General features: G+C 39.9%; 1 protein-coding gene across 3 annotated transcripts in view; it reads left to right on the top strand.

The window, feature by feature from the left end:
- Positions 1 to 17,586, top strand: part of BCKDHB (branched chain keto acid dehydrogenase E1 subunit beta) — a 295,612-nt gene that overhangs the window by 47,845 nt on the left and 230,181 nt on the right. For all 3 annotated transcript variants that reach the window (XM_082855371.1, XM_082855372.1, XM_082855373.1), the window contains exon 6: positions 2,373 to 2,481. In XM_082855371.1, coding sequence (XP_082711497.1) covers positions 2,373 to 2,481 — 109 coding nt within the window. The remainder of the gene's footprint in view (positions 1 to 2,372; positions 2,482 to 17,586) is intronic.

The following is a 17,586-nucleotide window of genomic DNA, read 5'->3' as shown; positions in this document are numbered from 1 at the left end:
TTGGTTCATTCGATTAATATTAACTAATATGGTTATCTAGAGAAAAGCAATCAGGATTTTTGGAATTTATGTGTACTTAATTGTTTTTAAGAAAGAGAGCTTTTATTTCATTTAGATTAAGCAGCCAACATCCAGGTTTATAGAATATTTTCCTTGAAGCAGCACTGGCGTTACCCCAATGTGAATTTCATAGACTTCAAATAATAAAACCGAGAACATAGTTTATCTTCCATCTCTTTCAAAGCTCTCCTTCTTTCTTTCTTTTTGTTTTTTTTGGTGATAGAAATCATCTTTATTTATCAAAATAACATATATTACCAAGACATGAAAAATGAAACTGACAGTTATACATTCCTATCAATCAAGTTATACATTCCTACATTTGTCAAGTTATACATTCCTATCAGTCTTTGGCAAGTTTCACAGATTTGTTCAGCAAAAAGGCCTTACTTGCAAATTCCATTTGAGCAGAAAGCTTGGTTTCTTTCTAGTGGGGCTTTCTCACTTAACAGTTGATTCTGGAGTAATTTTAATAAGTCTACTGCTTAGTGCATATTTACCTCAAAGTCACAGGAATAAAATTTTGCTTTTAGTCTATTTCTTACTTTTAAATAGACCGACAGAAGACTTGGTTACCTAGGTATGTTTTCCAGTCCAGGGTAACGTAATACTTGCTCAAGCAATTAATTTTGAAGCATCTGCCTTTTACAGCCTTCCACAATAATCTTAGGTCTTCCACAACAGCTTGGGTCTTTTGATTAAAAAAAAATATTTTTTTTGCTTATTTTGTGTCTTAATTTTTTATATTATCTTCTTTTCTATTTTCTGAAGAGCTTTCCAGGGAATCAATATAAAAACTCATAGATATTTCTACCCAGAGCTTTATGTCTGGTTTTTGATAACATGAGTCATTTGTAAATAAGTCTATGTTTTATTGTTTTTTCTACCAGATCAAAGTTGTAAAATTTTGTAGTTAAGTAGGGGTTGCATAATTTTTCAATGTAAGCTAGAAATGGTAGGTTGGGACAAAAACCACATTTGAGGCAACAGTTATTTTTGTGCTTGAGCTGAAGATTGATTCACATTTAATGTTTATGATGTTACCCAGTATTTTTGAGAGCAGTTCTTTTCTCTCACCCCTACCTCTCTCCCCCGCATGCTTTCTCTTTTATTTTATCCCAAATGAGAATATACATATAGTACAAAAGGCTAAAAATACATACATGAAGAAAGCAGATGAATAAAAACTAAAATAGGAACATAAGATAAAGACATTGTGTGCTATGATGAGCAATGTATTTAACAGTCTCTTTTCGGAAAATAGTGAGATTTGTGTTATTTTACTTTTTAAATAAAAATTCTTCAATAAAATGGTATAAAAATGATTTTGAAAGCCAAATATAGTTTGCTTCAAGGAATCTTATTTGAGTCTTTGTGATAAATTCAGGTTTATTTTAATGATAACTCTTCCTGTGTAATAACATCTTTATGTAGTTATTTAACAATCATTAAACTGGACAAGAGTTTGTGATTTGAGGCAAAATGGTGTAGAAATTAAGAGCTTGGTCAGTCAGAACAGGCAAGAATCCTTGCTTTAGCAATCGAGGTAACCTTGGGCAGGCTACTTGTCTCTCTTTAAGCCTCAGTCTCTATTTCTAAATTGGGGAAAATAATAATTGCTACTTCATGGGGTTGCTATGAACATGAATTAATCCACATAGTGGATTAATCAACAGTTAACACGTATGCTACCTGCTGTTATTACCATCATCTTCCTCATTCTCAAGAAGGTCCTGAGCCCTTTCCCCAACTGGAAATGTGCAACGTCCACACTTTTCTTTTAGCTTTGCAGTAACTGCACATTATATTACCTGGATCATAAAGTTCAGTGGATTATTTTTCCACTTAGGAAGTGAAGGCCAGATTTTTCATGGGAAAGGAGGAGATTTTGGCATCTTAAAATTGGAGAAGAGAGTTGCATGCCTTTGAAAAGTACCAGTTGGATATTAGTAGAAAAGATTTCTTTATAAGTAAATACAGGAAGATATTGACAAATTTACTTTTTTGTTTTAATGAGTGCTCTTTGTGATTTCCTTTTATTTTTTATGTATGTATATGCCAGTTTAACTCCTTGAGAGAATAGCAGTATCTTAATTACCAGAATATGGTGGGCATCTGATAAATATTTGTGGAACAAATGGGATCATTTTGGACAATATGTGAATTTTATGACAAATGGTAATTAGTCTAAAAATACAAGATTTCTATATTTAATTAGTAACAATTGGTTATTTCAATATCAACCCTTATATGTGAGTTTACTGGGATTCATTTTCACTGAACTTGTCTTAAAAAAAAATCTGTTTTTGCAGGTGGTTATACCCAGAAGCCCTTTCCAGGCCAAGGGACTTCTTTTGTCATGCATAGAGGATAAAAATCCTTGTATATTTTTTGAACCTAAAATACTTTACAGGGCAGCAGGTAAATTTTTCCTTTATTTTATATTTATGAACATCTTTATACATTTTGTTTTGCATAGCTCAAAATTATAATTTTTCTTTCATAAGCTTGATTTATATTTCCCTGTAGAAAAAAAAATTCTGTTGTCTTCTATATTTAGTTTGTCCTCAGCTGTATATTTTAAGTTAACTTTAGAGAAAATCCATCTAGCTATTTAAATTTTAATTTTGGAAACAGGGAAGCAATGTGAAGTGGTAGCAAGAAAGTAGGGATTATGTTTGGCTACATAGTAGATGCTAAGTAGATGTGGGTTGAGTGGAAAAGGTACTAAATAATATCAAATGTCCTTTTAGCTAAAGTGTCCTTGTAGGTCTTCATCTAAATTAGGATTCCTTTGATAGTGAAGGGGGCACTATTAGTTTTGTAACATCAGGTCTACACTGGAATGAGTGTCTAAGGCAAACTGAAATGTTTGATCACCCTCTTTCTAGCTCAGAATCATAATTCTGTAAACACTCATCTATCATTGCTTCTTTATCAGCCATAATGGACTTTTAAACATCAAACTGTTTATTCTGCCTAAAGTGTATTTTATTTCAAATTCAGGGTGCTTTGGCAAACCACTCTTTTCCTCGAATAGTGAGGCTTAAAACATTTTGTTTTATTGTGATGTGAATTACGTACATTTAAATACATATGCAGAGATTGTAAGTGTTCACTTGGATAGATTTGACAGTCCTCTACATCCATGTAACTACTATGTAAAACAAGACTGGAAAACTTTCATTGCTCCAGGAAGCTCCTTCCTGCCACTTCTCTGCCAATCCATTCTTCCTACCCCAAACTTTCTGATCGCCACCTTCTGATTGCTTTCAGCATGGATTAGTTGCGTATGCTTTGGGCCCTCATATAAGTCATACTGTGCTGTATATATTCTTTTTTTTTTTAACATCTTTATTGGAGTATAATTGCTTTACAATGGTATGTTAGTTTCAGCTTCACAACAAAATGAATCAGTTATATATATACATACATTCCCATATCTCTTCCCGCTTGCGTCTCCCTCCCTCCCACCCTCCCTATCCCACCCCTCCAGGCGGTCACAAAGCACCGAGCTGATCTCCCTGTGCTATGCGGCTGCTTCCCACTAGCTATCTACCTTACGTTTGGTAGTGTATATATGTCCATGCCTCTTTATCGCTTTGTCACCGTTTACCCTTCCCCCTCCCCATAGCCTCAAGTCCATTCTCTAGTAAGTCTGTGTCTTTATTCCTGTTTCACCCCTAGGTTTTTCATGACATTTTTTTTTTTTAAATTCCATATATATGTGTTAGCATACGGTATTTGTCTCTCTCTTTCTGACTTACTTCACTCTGTATGACAGACTCTAGGTCTATCCACCTCATTACAAATAGCTCAATTTCGTCTCTTTTTATGGCTGAGTAATATTCCATTGTATATATGTGCCACATCTTCTTTATCCATTCATCCGATGATGGACACTTAGGTTGTTTCCATCTCTGGGCTATTGTAAATAGAGCTGCAATGAACATTTTGGTACATGACTCTTTTTGAATTATGGTTTTCTCAGGGTATATGCCCAGTAGTGGGATTGCTGGGTCATATGGTAGTTCTATTTGTAGCTTTTTAAGGAACCTCCATACTGTTCTCCACAGTGGCTGTATCAATTTACATTCCCACCAACAGTGTAAGAGGGTTCCCTTTTCTCCACACCCTCTCCAGCATTTATTGTTTCTAGATTTTTTGATGATGGCCATTCTGACTATGTGTGAGATGATATCTCATTGTAGTTTTGATTTGCATTTCTCTCATGATTAGTGATGTTGAGCATTCTTTCATGTGTTTGTTGGCACTCTGTATATCTTCTTTGGAGAAATGTCTATTTAGGTCTTCTGCCCATTTTTGGATTGGGTTGTTTGTTTTTTTGTTATTAAGCTGCATGAGCTGCTTATAAATTTTGGAGATTAATCCTTTGTCAGTTGCTTCATTTGCAAATATTTTCTCCCATTCTGAGGGTTGTCTTTTGGTCTTCTTTATGGTTTCCTTTGCTGCGCAAAAGCTTTTAAGTTTCATGAGGTCCCATTTGTTTACTCTTGTTTTTATTTCCATTTCTCTAGGAGGTGGGTCAAAAAGGACCTTGCTGTGATTTATGTCATAGAGTGTTCTGCCTATGTTTTCCTCTAAGAGTTTGATAGTTTCTGGCCTTACATTTAGGTCTTTAATCCATTTTGAGCTTATTTTTGTGTATGGTGTTAGGGAGTGATCTAATTTCATACTTTTACATGTAGCTGTCCAGTTTTCCCAGCACCACTTATTGAATAGGCTGTCCTTTCTCCACTGTACATTTCTGCCTCCTTTGTCAAAGATAAGGTGACCATATGTGCGTGGGTTTATCTCTGGGCTTTCTATCCTGTTCCACTGATCTATCTTTCTGTTTTTGTGCCAGTACCATACCGTCTTGATAACTGTAGCTTTGTAGTATAGTCTGAAGTCTGGGCGCCTGATTCCTCCAGTTCCTTCTTTCGTTCTCAAGATTGCTTTGGCTATTCGGGGTCTTTTGCGTTTCCATACAAATTGCAAAATTTTTTGTTCTAGTTCTGTGAAAAATGCCAGTGGTAGTTTGATAGGAATTGCGTTAAATCTGTAGATTGCTTTGGGTAGTAGAGTCATTTTCACAGTGTTGATTCTTCCAATCCAAGAACATGGTATATCTCTCCATCTATTTGTATCATCTTTAATTTCTTTCATCAGTGTCTTATAATTTTCTGCATACAGATCTTTTGTCTCCTTAGGTAGGTTTATTCCTAGATATTTTATTCTTTTTGTTGCAATGGTAAATGGGAGTGTTTTCTTGATTTCACTTTCAGATTTTTCATCATTAGTGTATAGGAATGCCAGAGATTTCTGTGCATTAATTTTGTATCCTGCCACTTTACCAAATTCATTGATTAGCTCTAGTAGTTTTCTGGTAGCATCTTTAGGGTTCTCTATGTATAGGATCATGTCATCTGCAAACAGTGACAGCTTTACTTCTTCTTTTCCGATTTGTATTCCTTTTATTTCCTTTTCTTCTCTGATTGCTGTGGCTAAAACTTCCAAAACTATGTTGAATAAGAGTGGTGAGAGTGGGCAACCTTGTCTTGTTCCTGATCTTAGTGGAAATGCTTTCAGTTTTTCAACATTGAGGATGATGTTTGCTGTGGGCTTGTCATATATGGCCTTTATTATGTTGAGGAAAGTTCCCTCTATGCCTACTTTCTGCAGGGTTTTTATCATAAATGGGTGTTGAATTTTGTCAAAAGCTTTCTCTGCATCTATTGAGATGATCATATGGTTTTTCTCCTTCAGTTTGTTAATATGGTTTATCACATTGATAGATTTGTGTATATTGAAGCATCCTTGCATTTCTGGAATAAACCCCACTTGATCATGGTGTATGATCCTTTTAATGTGCTGTTGGATTCTGTTTGCTAGTATTTTGTTGAGGATTTTTGCATCTATGTTCATCAGTGATATTGGCCTGTAGTTTTCTTTCTTTGTGACATCCTTGTCTGGTTTTGGTATCAAGGTGATGGTGGCCTCGTAGAAGGAGTTTGGGAGTGTTCCTCCCTCTGCTATATTTTGGAAGAGTTTGAGAAGGATAGGTGTTAGCTCTTCTCTAAATGTTTGATAGAATTCGCCTGTGAAGCCATCTGGTCCTGGGCTTTTCTTTGTTGGAAGATTTTTAATCACAGTTTCAATTTCAGTGCTTGTGATTGGTCTGTTCATATTTTCTATTTCTTCCTGATTCAGTCTTGGCAGGTTGTGCATTTCTAAGAATTTGTCCATTTCTTCCAGATTGTCCATTTTATTGGCATAGAGTTGCTTGTAGTAATCTCTCATGATCTCTTTTATTTCTGCAGTGTCAGTTGTTACCTCTCCTTTTTCATTTCTAATTCTATTGATTTGAGTCTTCTCCCTTTTTTTCTTGATGAGTCTGGCTAGTGGTTTATCTATTTTGTTTATCTTCTCAAAGAACCAGCTTTTAGTTTTATTGATCTTTGCTATTGTTTCCTTCATTTCTTTTTCATTTATTTCTGATCTGATTTTTATGATTTCTTTCCTTCTGCTAGCTTTGGGGTTTTTTTGTTCTTCTTTCTCTAATTGCTTGAGGTGCAAGGTTAGGTTGTTTATTCGAGATGTTTCCTGCTTCTTAAGGTGGGCTTGTATTGCTATAAACTTCCCCCTTAGAACTGCTTTTGCTGCATCCCACAGGTTTTGGGTCGTTGTGTCTCCATTGTCATTTGTTTCTAGGTATTTTTTGATTTCCTCTTTGATTTCTTCAGTGATCACTTCATTATTAAGTAGTGTATTGTTTAGCCTCCATGTGTTTGTATTTTTTACAGATCTTTTCCTGTAATTGATATCTAGTCTCATGGCGTTGTGGTCAGAAAAGATACTTGATACAATTTCAATTTTCTTAAATTTACCAAGGCTTGATTTGTGACCCAAGATATGATCTATCCTGGAGAATGTTCCATGAGCACTTGAGAAGAATGTGTATTCTGTTCTTTTTGGATGGAATGTCCTATAAATAAAGTCCATGTTGTTTAATGTATCATTTAAAGCTTGTGTTTCCTTATTTATTTTCAATTTGGATGATCTGTCCATTGGTGAAAGTAGGGTGTTAAAGCCCCCTACTATGAATGTGTTACTGTCGATTTCCCCTTTTATGGTTGTCAGTATTTGCCTTATGTATTGAGGTGCACCTATGTTGGGTGCATAAATATTTACAATTGTTATATCTTCCTCTTGGATCGATCCCTTGATCATTATGTAGTGTCCTTCTTTGTCTTTTGTAATAGTCTTTGTTTTAAAGTCTATTTTGTCTGATATGAGAATTGCTACTCCAGCTTTCTTTTGGTTTCCATTTGCATGAAATACCTTTTTCCATCCCCTTACTTTCAGTCTGTATGTGTCTCTAGGTCTGAAGTGGGTCTCTTGTAGACAGCAAATATATGGGTCTTGTTTTTGTATCCATTCAGCCAATCTGTGTCTTTTGGTGGGAGCATTTAGTCCATTTACATTTAAGGTAATTATCGATATGTGTGTTCCTATTCCCATTTTCTTAATTGTTTTGGGTTCGTTTTTGTATGTCTTTTCCTTCTCTTGTGTTTCTTGCCTAGAGAAGTTCCTTTAGCATTTGTTGTAAAGCTGGTTTGGTGGTGCTGAACTCTCTCAGCTTTTGCTTGTCTGTAAAGGTTTTAATTTCTCCATCAAATCTGAATGAGATCCTTGCTGGGTAGAGTAATCTTGGTTGCAGGTTTTTCTCCTTCAACACTTTCAATATGTCCTGCCACTCCCTTCTGGCTTGCAGAGTTTCTGCTGAAAGATCAGCTGTTAACCTAATGGGGATTCCCTTGTGTGTTATTTGTTGTTTTTCCCTTGCTGCTTTTAATATGTTTTCTTTGTATTTAATTTTTGAGTTTGATTAATATGTGTCTTGGCGTATTTTTCCTTGGATTTATCCTGTATGGGACTCTCTGTGCTTCCTGGACTTGATTAACTATTTCCTTTCCCATATTAGGGAAGTTTTCAACTATAATCTCTTCAAATATTTTCTCAGTCCCTTTCTTTTTCTCTTCTTCTTCTGGAACCCCTATAATTCGAATGTTGGTGCGTTTAATGTTGTCCCAGAGGTCTCTGAGACTGTCCTTAGTTCTTTTCATTCTTTTTTCTTTATTCTGCTCTGCAGTAGTTATTTCCACTATTTTATCTTCCAGGTCACTTATCCGTTCTTCTGCCTCAGTTATTCTGCTATTGATCCCATCTAGAGTACTTTTAATTTCATTTATTGTGCTGTTCATCGTTGCTTGTTTCATCTTTAGTTCTTCTAGGTCCTTGTTAACTGATTCTTGCAATTTGTCCATTCTATTGTCCATTCTATCTCCAAGATTTCGGATCAACCTTACTATCATTATTCTGAATTCTTTTTCAGGTAGACTGCCTATTTCCTCTTCATTTGTTAGGTCTGGTGGGTTTTTATCTTGCTCCTTCATCTGCTGTGTGTTTTTCTGTCTTTTCATTTTGCTTATCTTACTGTGTTTGGGGTCTCCTTTTTTGCAGGCTGAAGGTTCGTAGTTCCTGTTGTTTTTTGTGTCTGTCCCCAGTGGCTAAGGTTGGTTCAGTGGGTTGTGTAGGCTTCCTGGTGGAGGGTACTAGTGCCTGTGTTCTGGTGTATGAGGCTGGATCTTGTCTTTCTGGTGGGCAGGTCCACGTCTGGTGGTGTGTTTTGGGGTGTCTGTAGACTTATTATGATTTTGGACAGCCTCTCTGCTAATGGGTGGGGGTGTGTTCCTGTCTTGCTAGTTGTTTGGCATAGGATGTCCAGCACTGTAGCTTGCTGGTCGTTGAGTGAAGCTGGGTGCTGGCGTTGAGATGGAGATCTCTCGGAGATTTTTGCTGTTTGATATTATGTGCAGCTGGGAGGCCTCTTGTGGACCACTGTCCTGAAGTTGGCTTTCCCACTTCAGAGGCACAGCACTGACTCCTGGCTGCAGCCCCAAGAGCCTTTCATCCACAGGGCTCCTCAATTTGGGATGATTCGTTGTCTATTCAGGTATTCCACAGATGCAGGGTATATCAAGTTGATTGTGGAGCTTTAATCCGCTGCTTCTGAGGCTGCTGGGAGAGATTTCCCTTTCTCTTCTTTGTTCTCACAGTTCCCAGGGGCTCAGCTTTGGATTTGGCCCCGCCTGTGCGTGTAGGTCGCCGGAGGGCGTCTGTTCTTTGCTCAGACAGGACGGGGTTAAAGGAGCCGCTGATTCGGAGGCTCTGGCTCACTCAGGACTGGGGGAGGGAGGGTCACGGAGTGCGGGGCGGGCCTGCAGCGGCAGAGGCCGGCGTGACGCTGCAGCCTGAGGCGCGCTGTGCGCTGTCCCGGGGGAGCCGTCCCTGGATCCCGGGACCCTGGCAGTGGCGGGCTGCACAGGCTCCCCGGAAGGGCGTGTGGCTAGTGACCTGTGTTCGCACACAGGCCTCCTGGCGGCGGCAGCAGCGGCCTTAGCGTCCCATGTCCGTCTCTGGGCTCCGCACTCTTAGCCGCGGCTCGCGCCCGTCCCTGGAGCTCTCTCAAGCAGGGTTCTTAATCCCCTCTCCTCGTGCACCAGGAAACAAAGAGGGACGTAAAAGTCTCTTGCCTCTTCGGCAGGTCCAGACCCCTCCCCAGACTCTCTCCCGGCCAGCCGCGGCGCACCAACGCCCTGCAGGCTGTGTTCACGCCGCCAACCTCAGTCCTCTCCCGGCGCTCCGACAAAAGCCGGAGCCTCAGCTCCCAGTCCCGCCCGCCCCGGCGGGCGAGCAGACAAGCCTCTCGGCTGGTGAGTGCCGGTCGGCCCGATCCTCTGCGCTGGAATCTGTCCGCTTTGCCCTCCGCACCCCTGTTGCTGTGCTCTCCTCCGCGGCTCCCAAGCTCCCCCACTCCGCCTCCCGAAGTCTCCACCCGCGAAGGGGCTTCCTAGTGTGTGGACACCTCTCCTCCTTCACAGCTCCCTCCCGCTGGTGCAGGACCCGTCCCTATCCTTTTGTCTCTGTTTAGTTTTTTCTTTTGCCCTAACCAGGTACGTGGGGGGTTCCTTGCCTTTTGGGAGGTCTGAGGTCTTCTGCCAGCGTTCAGTAGGTGCTCCGTAGGAGTTGTTCCACGCGTAGATGTATTTCTGGTGTATCTGTGGAGAGGAAGGTGATCTCCGCGTCTTACTCTTCCGCCATCTTCCCGGAAGTCCTTGTATATATTCTTCTGTGTTTGGCTTCTTTTGCTCAGCCTAACGGTTTTGAGATTCATTCATGTTGTTGCTTGTATCAGTGGTTTATTCCTTTTTCATTGCTGAGTAGCATTTCCATTGTATGAATATATCACAGTTTATCCCTTCCCCTGTTGATGGACAAATGATCATCATTGTTTTCAGTTTTTGCCTATTTTGTACAAGGCTGCTAGAGACATTCTTACACGAGTGTTTTTGTGAACATACTGTTTCTTTCTTTCTTTCTTTTTGTTTTTGGCGATAAACATCCAGGAATAGAATTGATGTGTCAGAGCAGATTGAATGTTATAAGAATCTACTGAAGACTTTTTCTAAGTGGTTATGCCATTTTGCATTTCTGCGGGAAATTAATCAGAGTTCCAGTTGCTCTTCATTTAAGCATACTTTAAATTGAATCTCTACATTTTGGGGGAACTCTATAGTTATCTATATCCCATTATGGAATAAAAAATAACAAAAGAATTTATAAGCTTGAGGTGAAAAGGAAAACACCAATGTTATATACTGAGTAGCTATTTGATTTCTAATTACTATGAATACCCTATAAGTACTATATTTGTAAGGCCAACCAATTCAAGCTAATCAATTAATACAGGTTTGTTTTTTTTTTCCCAGTTTTTAATAAATGGGGACTAAGTAACATTTGGAAAAGTACTATTCACTTTGCTCCGGATTTTGATATCAGGATTGGTGAGGGAAATGTTTAATGTTATAGAATTCCAGCTAAGAGAATGAGCTTGAGAAATTTGTTGTAGGTTTGGCCCTGGGAGAGATTATGAAAGACCCTGATGAGGATCGAGGCTCAAAAGTTTTTCAGCTTTTTCCCTGTGATTGTTTATGTGTCATTTCAGGGATTCTTAACTGAATCTTTTCTGGTCCCAGTAAAGACTAAAAAAGAGTTTATTTCATAGCTAGAGAATTTCTCTGCCGAAGAAAGTAGGCTTGGAAAAGCGTTAGCCACTGAAATCTTTATAGGAGTGTTCTCCAGGTGGTTATCAAGCTTGATCCCTGTGCCAGCAGCAGAAGCACTGTGGGAGCTAATGAGAAATGCTGGCTGTCAGGCCTCAGTCAGTTCAAGACCTACTGAATCAGAACCCCTGGGGACGGCCCAGCTCATTCTGTCTTCACAGCCTTCCAGGTGCTTCTGACTCATACTAACTTTTGAGAACCAGTGCATAACGTCAGTTCTAAAGCAATAACTATCTCCATTTATTTTTTATAATTCTTGGTTCTTATGTAGAATTCAGGATGCTTTTATTTTTATTGGATTATAATTGCTTTACAATGGTGTGTTAGTTGCTGCTTTATAACAAAGTGAATCAGTTATACATATGTTCCCATATCTCTTCCCTCTTGCATCTCCCTCCCTCCCACCCTCCCGATCCCACCCCTCCAGGCGGTCACAAAGCACCGAGCTGATCTCCCTGTGCTATGTGGCTGCTTCCCACTAGCTATCTATTTTACGTTTGGTAGTGTATGTATGTCCATGCCACTCTCTCACTTTGTCCCAGCTTACCCTTCCCCCTCCCCATATCCTCAAGTCCATTCTCTAGTAGGTCTGAGTCTTTATTCCTGTCTTACCCCAAGGTTCTTCATGACATCTTTTTTTCTTAAATTCCATATATATGTGTTAGCATACAGTATTTGTCTTTCTCTTTCTGACTTACTTCACTCTGTATGACAGACTCTAGGTCTATCCACCTCATTACAAATAGCTCAATCTCGTTTCTTTTTATGGCTGAGTAATATTCCATTGTATATATGTGCCACATCTTCTTTTAACCCATAGTTTGCTTAGCCTTGGCCTCTAGTTCAAATCCGTATCTTGCAGCTGGCCATATTTTGGTTTCTGCTCTTTTGTGGGGACGGGGATGTGAACAGGGGCTCTGAACGTTCTCACGCTGATTCTGCAGTTGCTGCCTGCGTGCAGCCCCCTTTTCTCTAGCTCTATCTGTTCATCTCTCAGATCTGCTTTGCACTGGTGGAGGAAACTCCAAAATTAAAGTTGTTTGGAATGATGTAAAACGGAATGGCGTATTTTGATTCAATAATCTGGATTATTGTGCTTTGTGGAAGACTTTTCTGTATTGACAGAGTCCAATAAATAAAAGAAGGTGCTTTAGACTCATTTAAAAGATCGGAGTAGCCTGATAATTTCTAAGTGGTAATAATAGGAAGACTTGTAGTATCCACAAACACTAGCTTAACAGACTGACTTTATTATTTTTTTTAATTGGGGTATAGTTGTTTTACAATGTGTTAGTTTCTATTGTACAGTGAAGTGGAGTTCCCTGTGCTATACAGCAGGTTCTCATTAGTTATCTATTTTATACATATTAGTGTATATATGTCAATCCCAATCTCCCAATTCATCCCATGCCCCCCTTCCCCCCTTGGTGTCCATATGTTTGTTCTCTACATCTGTGTCTCTATTTCTGCCTTGCAAACCGGTTCATCTGTATCATTTTTCTAGATTCCACATATATGCGTTAATGAACGTTACTTGCTTTTTCTCTTTGTGACTTACTTCACTCTGTGTAACAGTCTCTAGGTCCATCCACGTCTCTACAAATGACCCAATTTCGTTCCTTTTTATGGCTGAGTAATATTACATTGTGTATATGTACCACATTTTCTTTATCCATTCAAATAGACTGACTTTTTTTCTGACATTCATTCGTCTTGAATTTCTAGCATACATTTGGGAATAGTCAAAACAGAGGAGACTAAAGATGTGGACCTTTACATTTAAATTTTTTTTTAAAGTTCATGTTGGGAAAATTCACAGAGTAATAAATATAGATGTATATTCTTATATTACAAACACGATGCTGATAATTCCTTGTAAAAATGGGAGTTGTGTTTATTTCATAATAGCTCATTTAGGTTAATTATCCAGTAATCTTAACTAAATGCGACATGGTCAAGTATAAGGAAGGCCATAAAAGCTAACTTTTAAGTAGCCTAAGGCAATGTTTATAAAATCTATGCATTTAAGTCCTCATTTTATTTATGGAATAGTATCTTAAATACATAGATAGATATAGTCATGAGTTATCCAATTTCAAAAAACTAGGCTAACAATAAAACCCATTATAAGACCTTAAGTACAATGGAAATTTATCTTTCTCTCACATAAACATCCTGGTTGGCAGTGCAGTGGTGCCTTAGTCATCAAGGTACCAGGGACCTTCTGTCTGGTTTCTCTATTGTCTTCAACATGGTCCCAGATGGATGCTCCACTCCCAACATCACATATACATTCCAGCCACCAGGAAGGGGTGAGGGAGGTGGAAGGGGAAAGGGAGTCATCTTCTCTTTAAAGAATGACTTGGAAGTTGCACATATTAAATCTACTTACATCCCATTGGCCAGAACTTAATTACAGGGCCACACCTCGCCACAAGGAAGGCTGAAAAAGTAGTTGGGGGCTTCCCTGGTGGCGCAGTGGTTGAGAATCTGCCTGCTAATGCAGGGGACACGGGTTTGAGCCCTGGTCTGGGAGGATCCCACATGCCGCGGAGCAACTAGGCCCGTGAGCCACAGCTACTGAGCCTTCGCGTCTGGAGCCTGTGCTTCGCAACAAGAGAGGCCGCGATAGTGAGAGGCCCGCGCAACACAATGAAGAGTGGCCCCCACTTGCCACAACTAGAGAAAGCCCTCGCACAGAAATGAAGACCCAACACAGCAAAAGTAAATAATTAGTAAAACTCCTACCCCCAACATCTTAGAAAAAAAATAAAGTAGTTGGGTACTAGGCTAAAGACTAAAAATTTTATTGTTACACAGTGATGGGAGACACATATTGACAACTACCAATCTCTGTCACAGTTGCTTGCGTGGTTTCCAAAAGAAGTTACACAGTTTTTAATTTTTATATATTTTTAAAATTATTTTTATTTATTTTTTGAGGTACGCAGGCCTCTCACTGTTGTGGCCTCTCCCGTTGTGGAGCACAGGCTCCAGACGCGCAGGCTCAGCGGCCATGGCTCACGGGCCCAGCCGCTCCGCGGCATGTGGGATCCTCCCGGACCGGGGCACGAACCCGCGTCCCCTGCATTGGCAGGCGGACTCTCAACCACTGCGCCACCAGGGAAGCCCAGAAGTTGCACGTTTTAAGGAGGGGATAGAACTCTTAGGAATAATATGGTTTGGCTCATAGTCTACTTTTAGGAATCTGTTTCAGAGATACACTGATAAAAGTCTGAGAAAATGTTACTGTTCATTATAGCACCATTTTTAAGAACAAGGACTGGAAATAACCCATTCGTCCATCACTAGGGGATTTGGGCTTGGTTGAGTAAATTAAACTACATTCTTTTGATGGTTTACGCTGCAGGTCTTTAAAGAAGTGAGACAGATCTCTGTATACTGCTCTATCAGTCAGGGTTTGATCAGAAGCAAAACACTAGAAGGTATTATATTTATATATAATATATGCAGTTGTAGAAGCTAAATAGTCCATGAAAGGTTGTTGTTTCTGTGTTTGGTGCTATATCTTGAAGTTTGCAGGACAGACTGTTGGGAAGGGAAGATGGACATGAAGCAAGGCAGAGCCAGGACAAACTAGAACCTGCTTGGATGGATTAGAGCCCAGGGGGCAGTCTGGAACTTCCGTCCATCTCTCACCACCGCCAAGGCTTAGTGTGAGAAAAAGATTGCTTTGATAGGAGATGCTTCAAACAGCTAGGAGGCTGTTTGAACAGCCTGTCCAAGAAATGGTGGGGGCTTAATTAGCAGACAAAGATGGGTTAGAAATTTGTTAGATCGTATGAAATATTTGTGTCTAAGTAAATTTAAGAAGGGGAAAGAAGAGGGAGGGGTCAGGAGTAAGTGTAGAGTAAGATTTCTTTGTCTGGTAGTAATAGAGGAGTGGTAGATACCCTGCAATAAAAGGTGTGTACGTGTGTGTGTGTGTGTGTGTGTTTGTTTTTATTAATTTTTATTGGAGTATAGCTGCTTTACAATGTTGTGTTACTTTCTGCTGTACAGCAAAGTGAATCAGCTCTACGTATACATATATCCCCTCTTTTTCGTGTTTCCTTCCCATTTAGGTCACCACAGAGCATTGAGTAGAGTTCCCTGTGCTATACAGTAGGTTCTCATTAGTTATCTCTTTTATACATAGTAGTGTATATATGTCAATCCCCGTCTCCTAATTCATCCCACCCCGGTTTGTTTGTTTATTTTAAATGTGTACGGAGCTGGCTTGGAAGTTAGGACTCTGGAGTCTTGAAATAAGTGAACCTCAGAACGCTGGGATAGAAGCGAATGCCCAAATCTTCCAGAAGGTATTTGCCTGGTCCTGGAAACATTGAGCTTTTGCTCTGATGACTCCATGGAACAGTGGGGACAGGAGACAAAGTCCAGGACCTACTTTAGGTAGAGAATGTACTAGGAGCCCTTGCTTAAAGGTGGGACTCCACATGCCACATCCACGGTGTGAAGTACAGAAGTGGCAGGAAGAAACAATTACCTGTCTTGACTTTATGCTGGTGGAGAGAAAAGAAGAAATCTCTAAGAATTCCGATCACAATATGACCCTTACACAGGATTACAATTTCAATATGTGCCCATAAGTGTGGTGTGAAAACTCTTAAGCAGGTAATTTAATTTAAGTGGTTCCAGGTTGTTGGAGCCCAAGAGAGCTGTCAGGAGGTAACAAAATCCTCTCTGGAGTCACTTCAAGTCAGGCCTCAGAATAGTCCTACAGGTAGAGTTCCACAAAGAAGATAGAGTCCCTCTTGAGTAAGGACAAGGAAAGGAAGATACATACAGGCCCCTCAAGACTTCGGATATTAGAACCAGCATATAGACACTGCAGAAAAGTAGGCGTCACATCAAAAAAGGAGGCACTTGAGAATATAAGTAGTAGACAAGCAAATCTGAAGAACAGAATGGAGTGTTTAGTAAAGAAAAATAATAAATGAAAGAAAAAAAATCTCTGGTTTAACCAGAAATTATAAACAGAGAAAGGAAGAACTGGTAAACTAGAAGACAAGGTCAAAAAAATTTACCAGAATGTAGTCTAGAGAAACGAAGAGTAGGAAAATAGGAAAGATGTTGAGTATGAAGGGACAGTGAGAAAGTGTAAATATATCTAAGGAACAGAGTTGAACGCGATTCCTAATAATGCTCATTAATAGAATTTTACTGACAGAAAAGTAATGTCCTAGCAGTTGCCACTCTTTACAATCAGAACTAGATTGATGCAGTTGGAAATATTTCAGGGAAGCCTCAGCTATTACGTATTTTCCCCTCCAGCAACCTCATTAAGATGGTATTTTCCCGAGTCTGGAATTGTATTCTCTCCTTGATTCCTGCAGTAAAGTATTTAAAGGATACTAGGTAAGGAGTTCCTTAGGAAGCTAAAGTATTAGGCATCCAAAAAAAGGTAACTTGCTAACTCAAAGGTGAATTTTCTCCTAACGTATAATTTTTACCTATATCGTTTATATCACTAAATCCTGTTCAAGACTGGTTCCGTTATAGAGAGTCACAGTTACCCAAGGCTTTAGCTTGGGGTTGTGTGCACAGGTCTCTCCCAGTAGTTAATTTTTCAGCATCTATTATAAGTCCTTTATTTTCTTTGTGGGGCACAGTCCTCCCATGGGCACTGTTCTGGGTCCACTCCATTTGGTTCTGAAGGGGCTGCCAGCTGTCTTATCTGACCTCCATCAACTCGGGGAATGGCTATGTGGCTCCAGGCCAGCTATTCTGACTTCTCTTCTGGGACTTTCTATGTGGAGACAAGGCTGCACTTTCTGCGGGCGGTTTGTCTGGGGTGACATGGGACTGCAGCCACGTCCCCTGCCACTTGGTAAACGATGGTCTCTAGTAGAAGAGAAGTAGCCCCCACTAGCTGCAAGGTCAAGCATACATGTTCGCTGTGGATGAGAGGAAGGGAGAGAAATAGACACCCAAAATGGAAATCCTCGCCATTCCCATTCTTTAGGTTAGTTCCTAAGGTTCTCTGGGTTCCTTCTTTCTTTTTTTTTTTTTTTTTAAATTTCTTTTATTTATTTTTGGCTGCGTTGGCTCTTTGTTGTTGCCTGCGGGCTTTCTCTAGTTGCGGCCAGCAGGGGCTACTCTTCCTTGTGGTGGGCAGGCTTCTCATTGCGGTGGCTTCTCTTGTTGCGGAGCACAGGCTCTAGGCACGTGGGCTTCAGTAGTTGTGTCACGCAGGCTCAGTAGTTGTGGCGCATGGGCTTAGTTGCTCCGTGGCATGTGGGATCTTCCCGGACCAGGTCTCAAACCTGTGTCCCCTGCATTAGCAGGTGGATTCTTAACCACTGTGCCACCAGGG

Source organism: Leucopleurus acutus, assembly GCF_964270905.1.
Source record: "Leucopleurus acutus genome assembly, chromosome: 15".
NCBI classification, from domain to species: Eukaryota; Metazoa; Chordata; class Mammalia; order Artiodactyla; family Delphinidae; genus Leucopleurus; species Leucopleurus acutus.
Note: the sequence above shows the minus strand (reverse complement) of the source record. Positions and strands in the feature narration are given on the sequence as shown.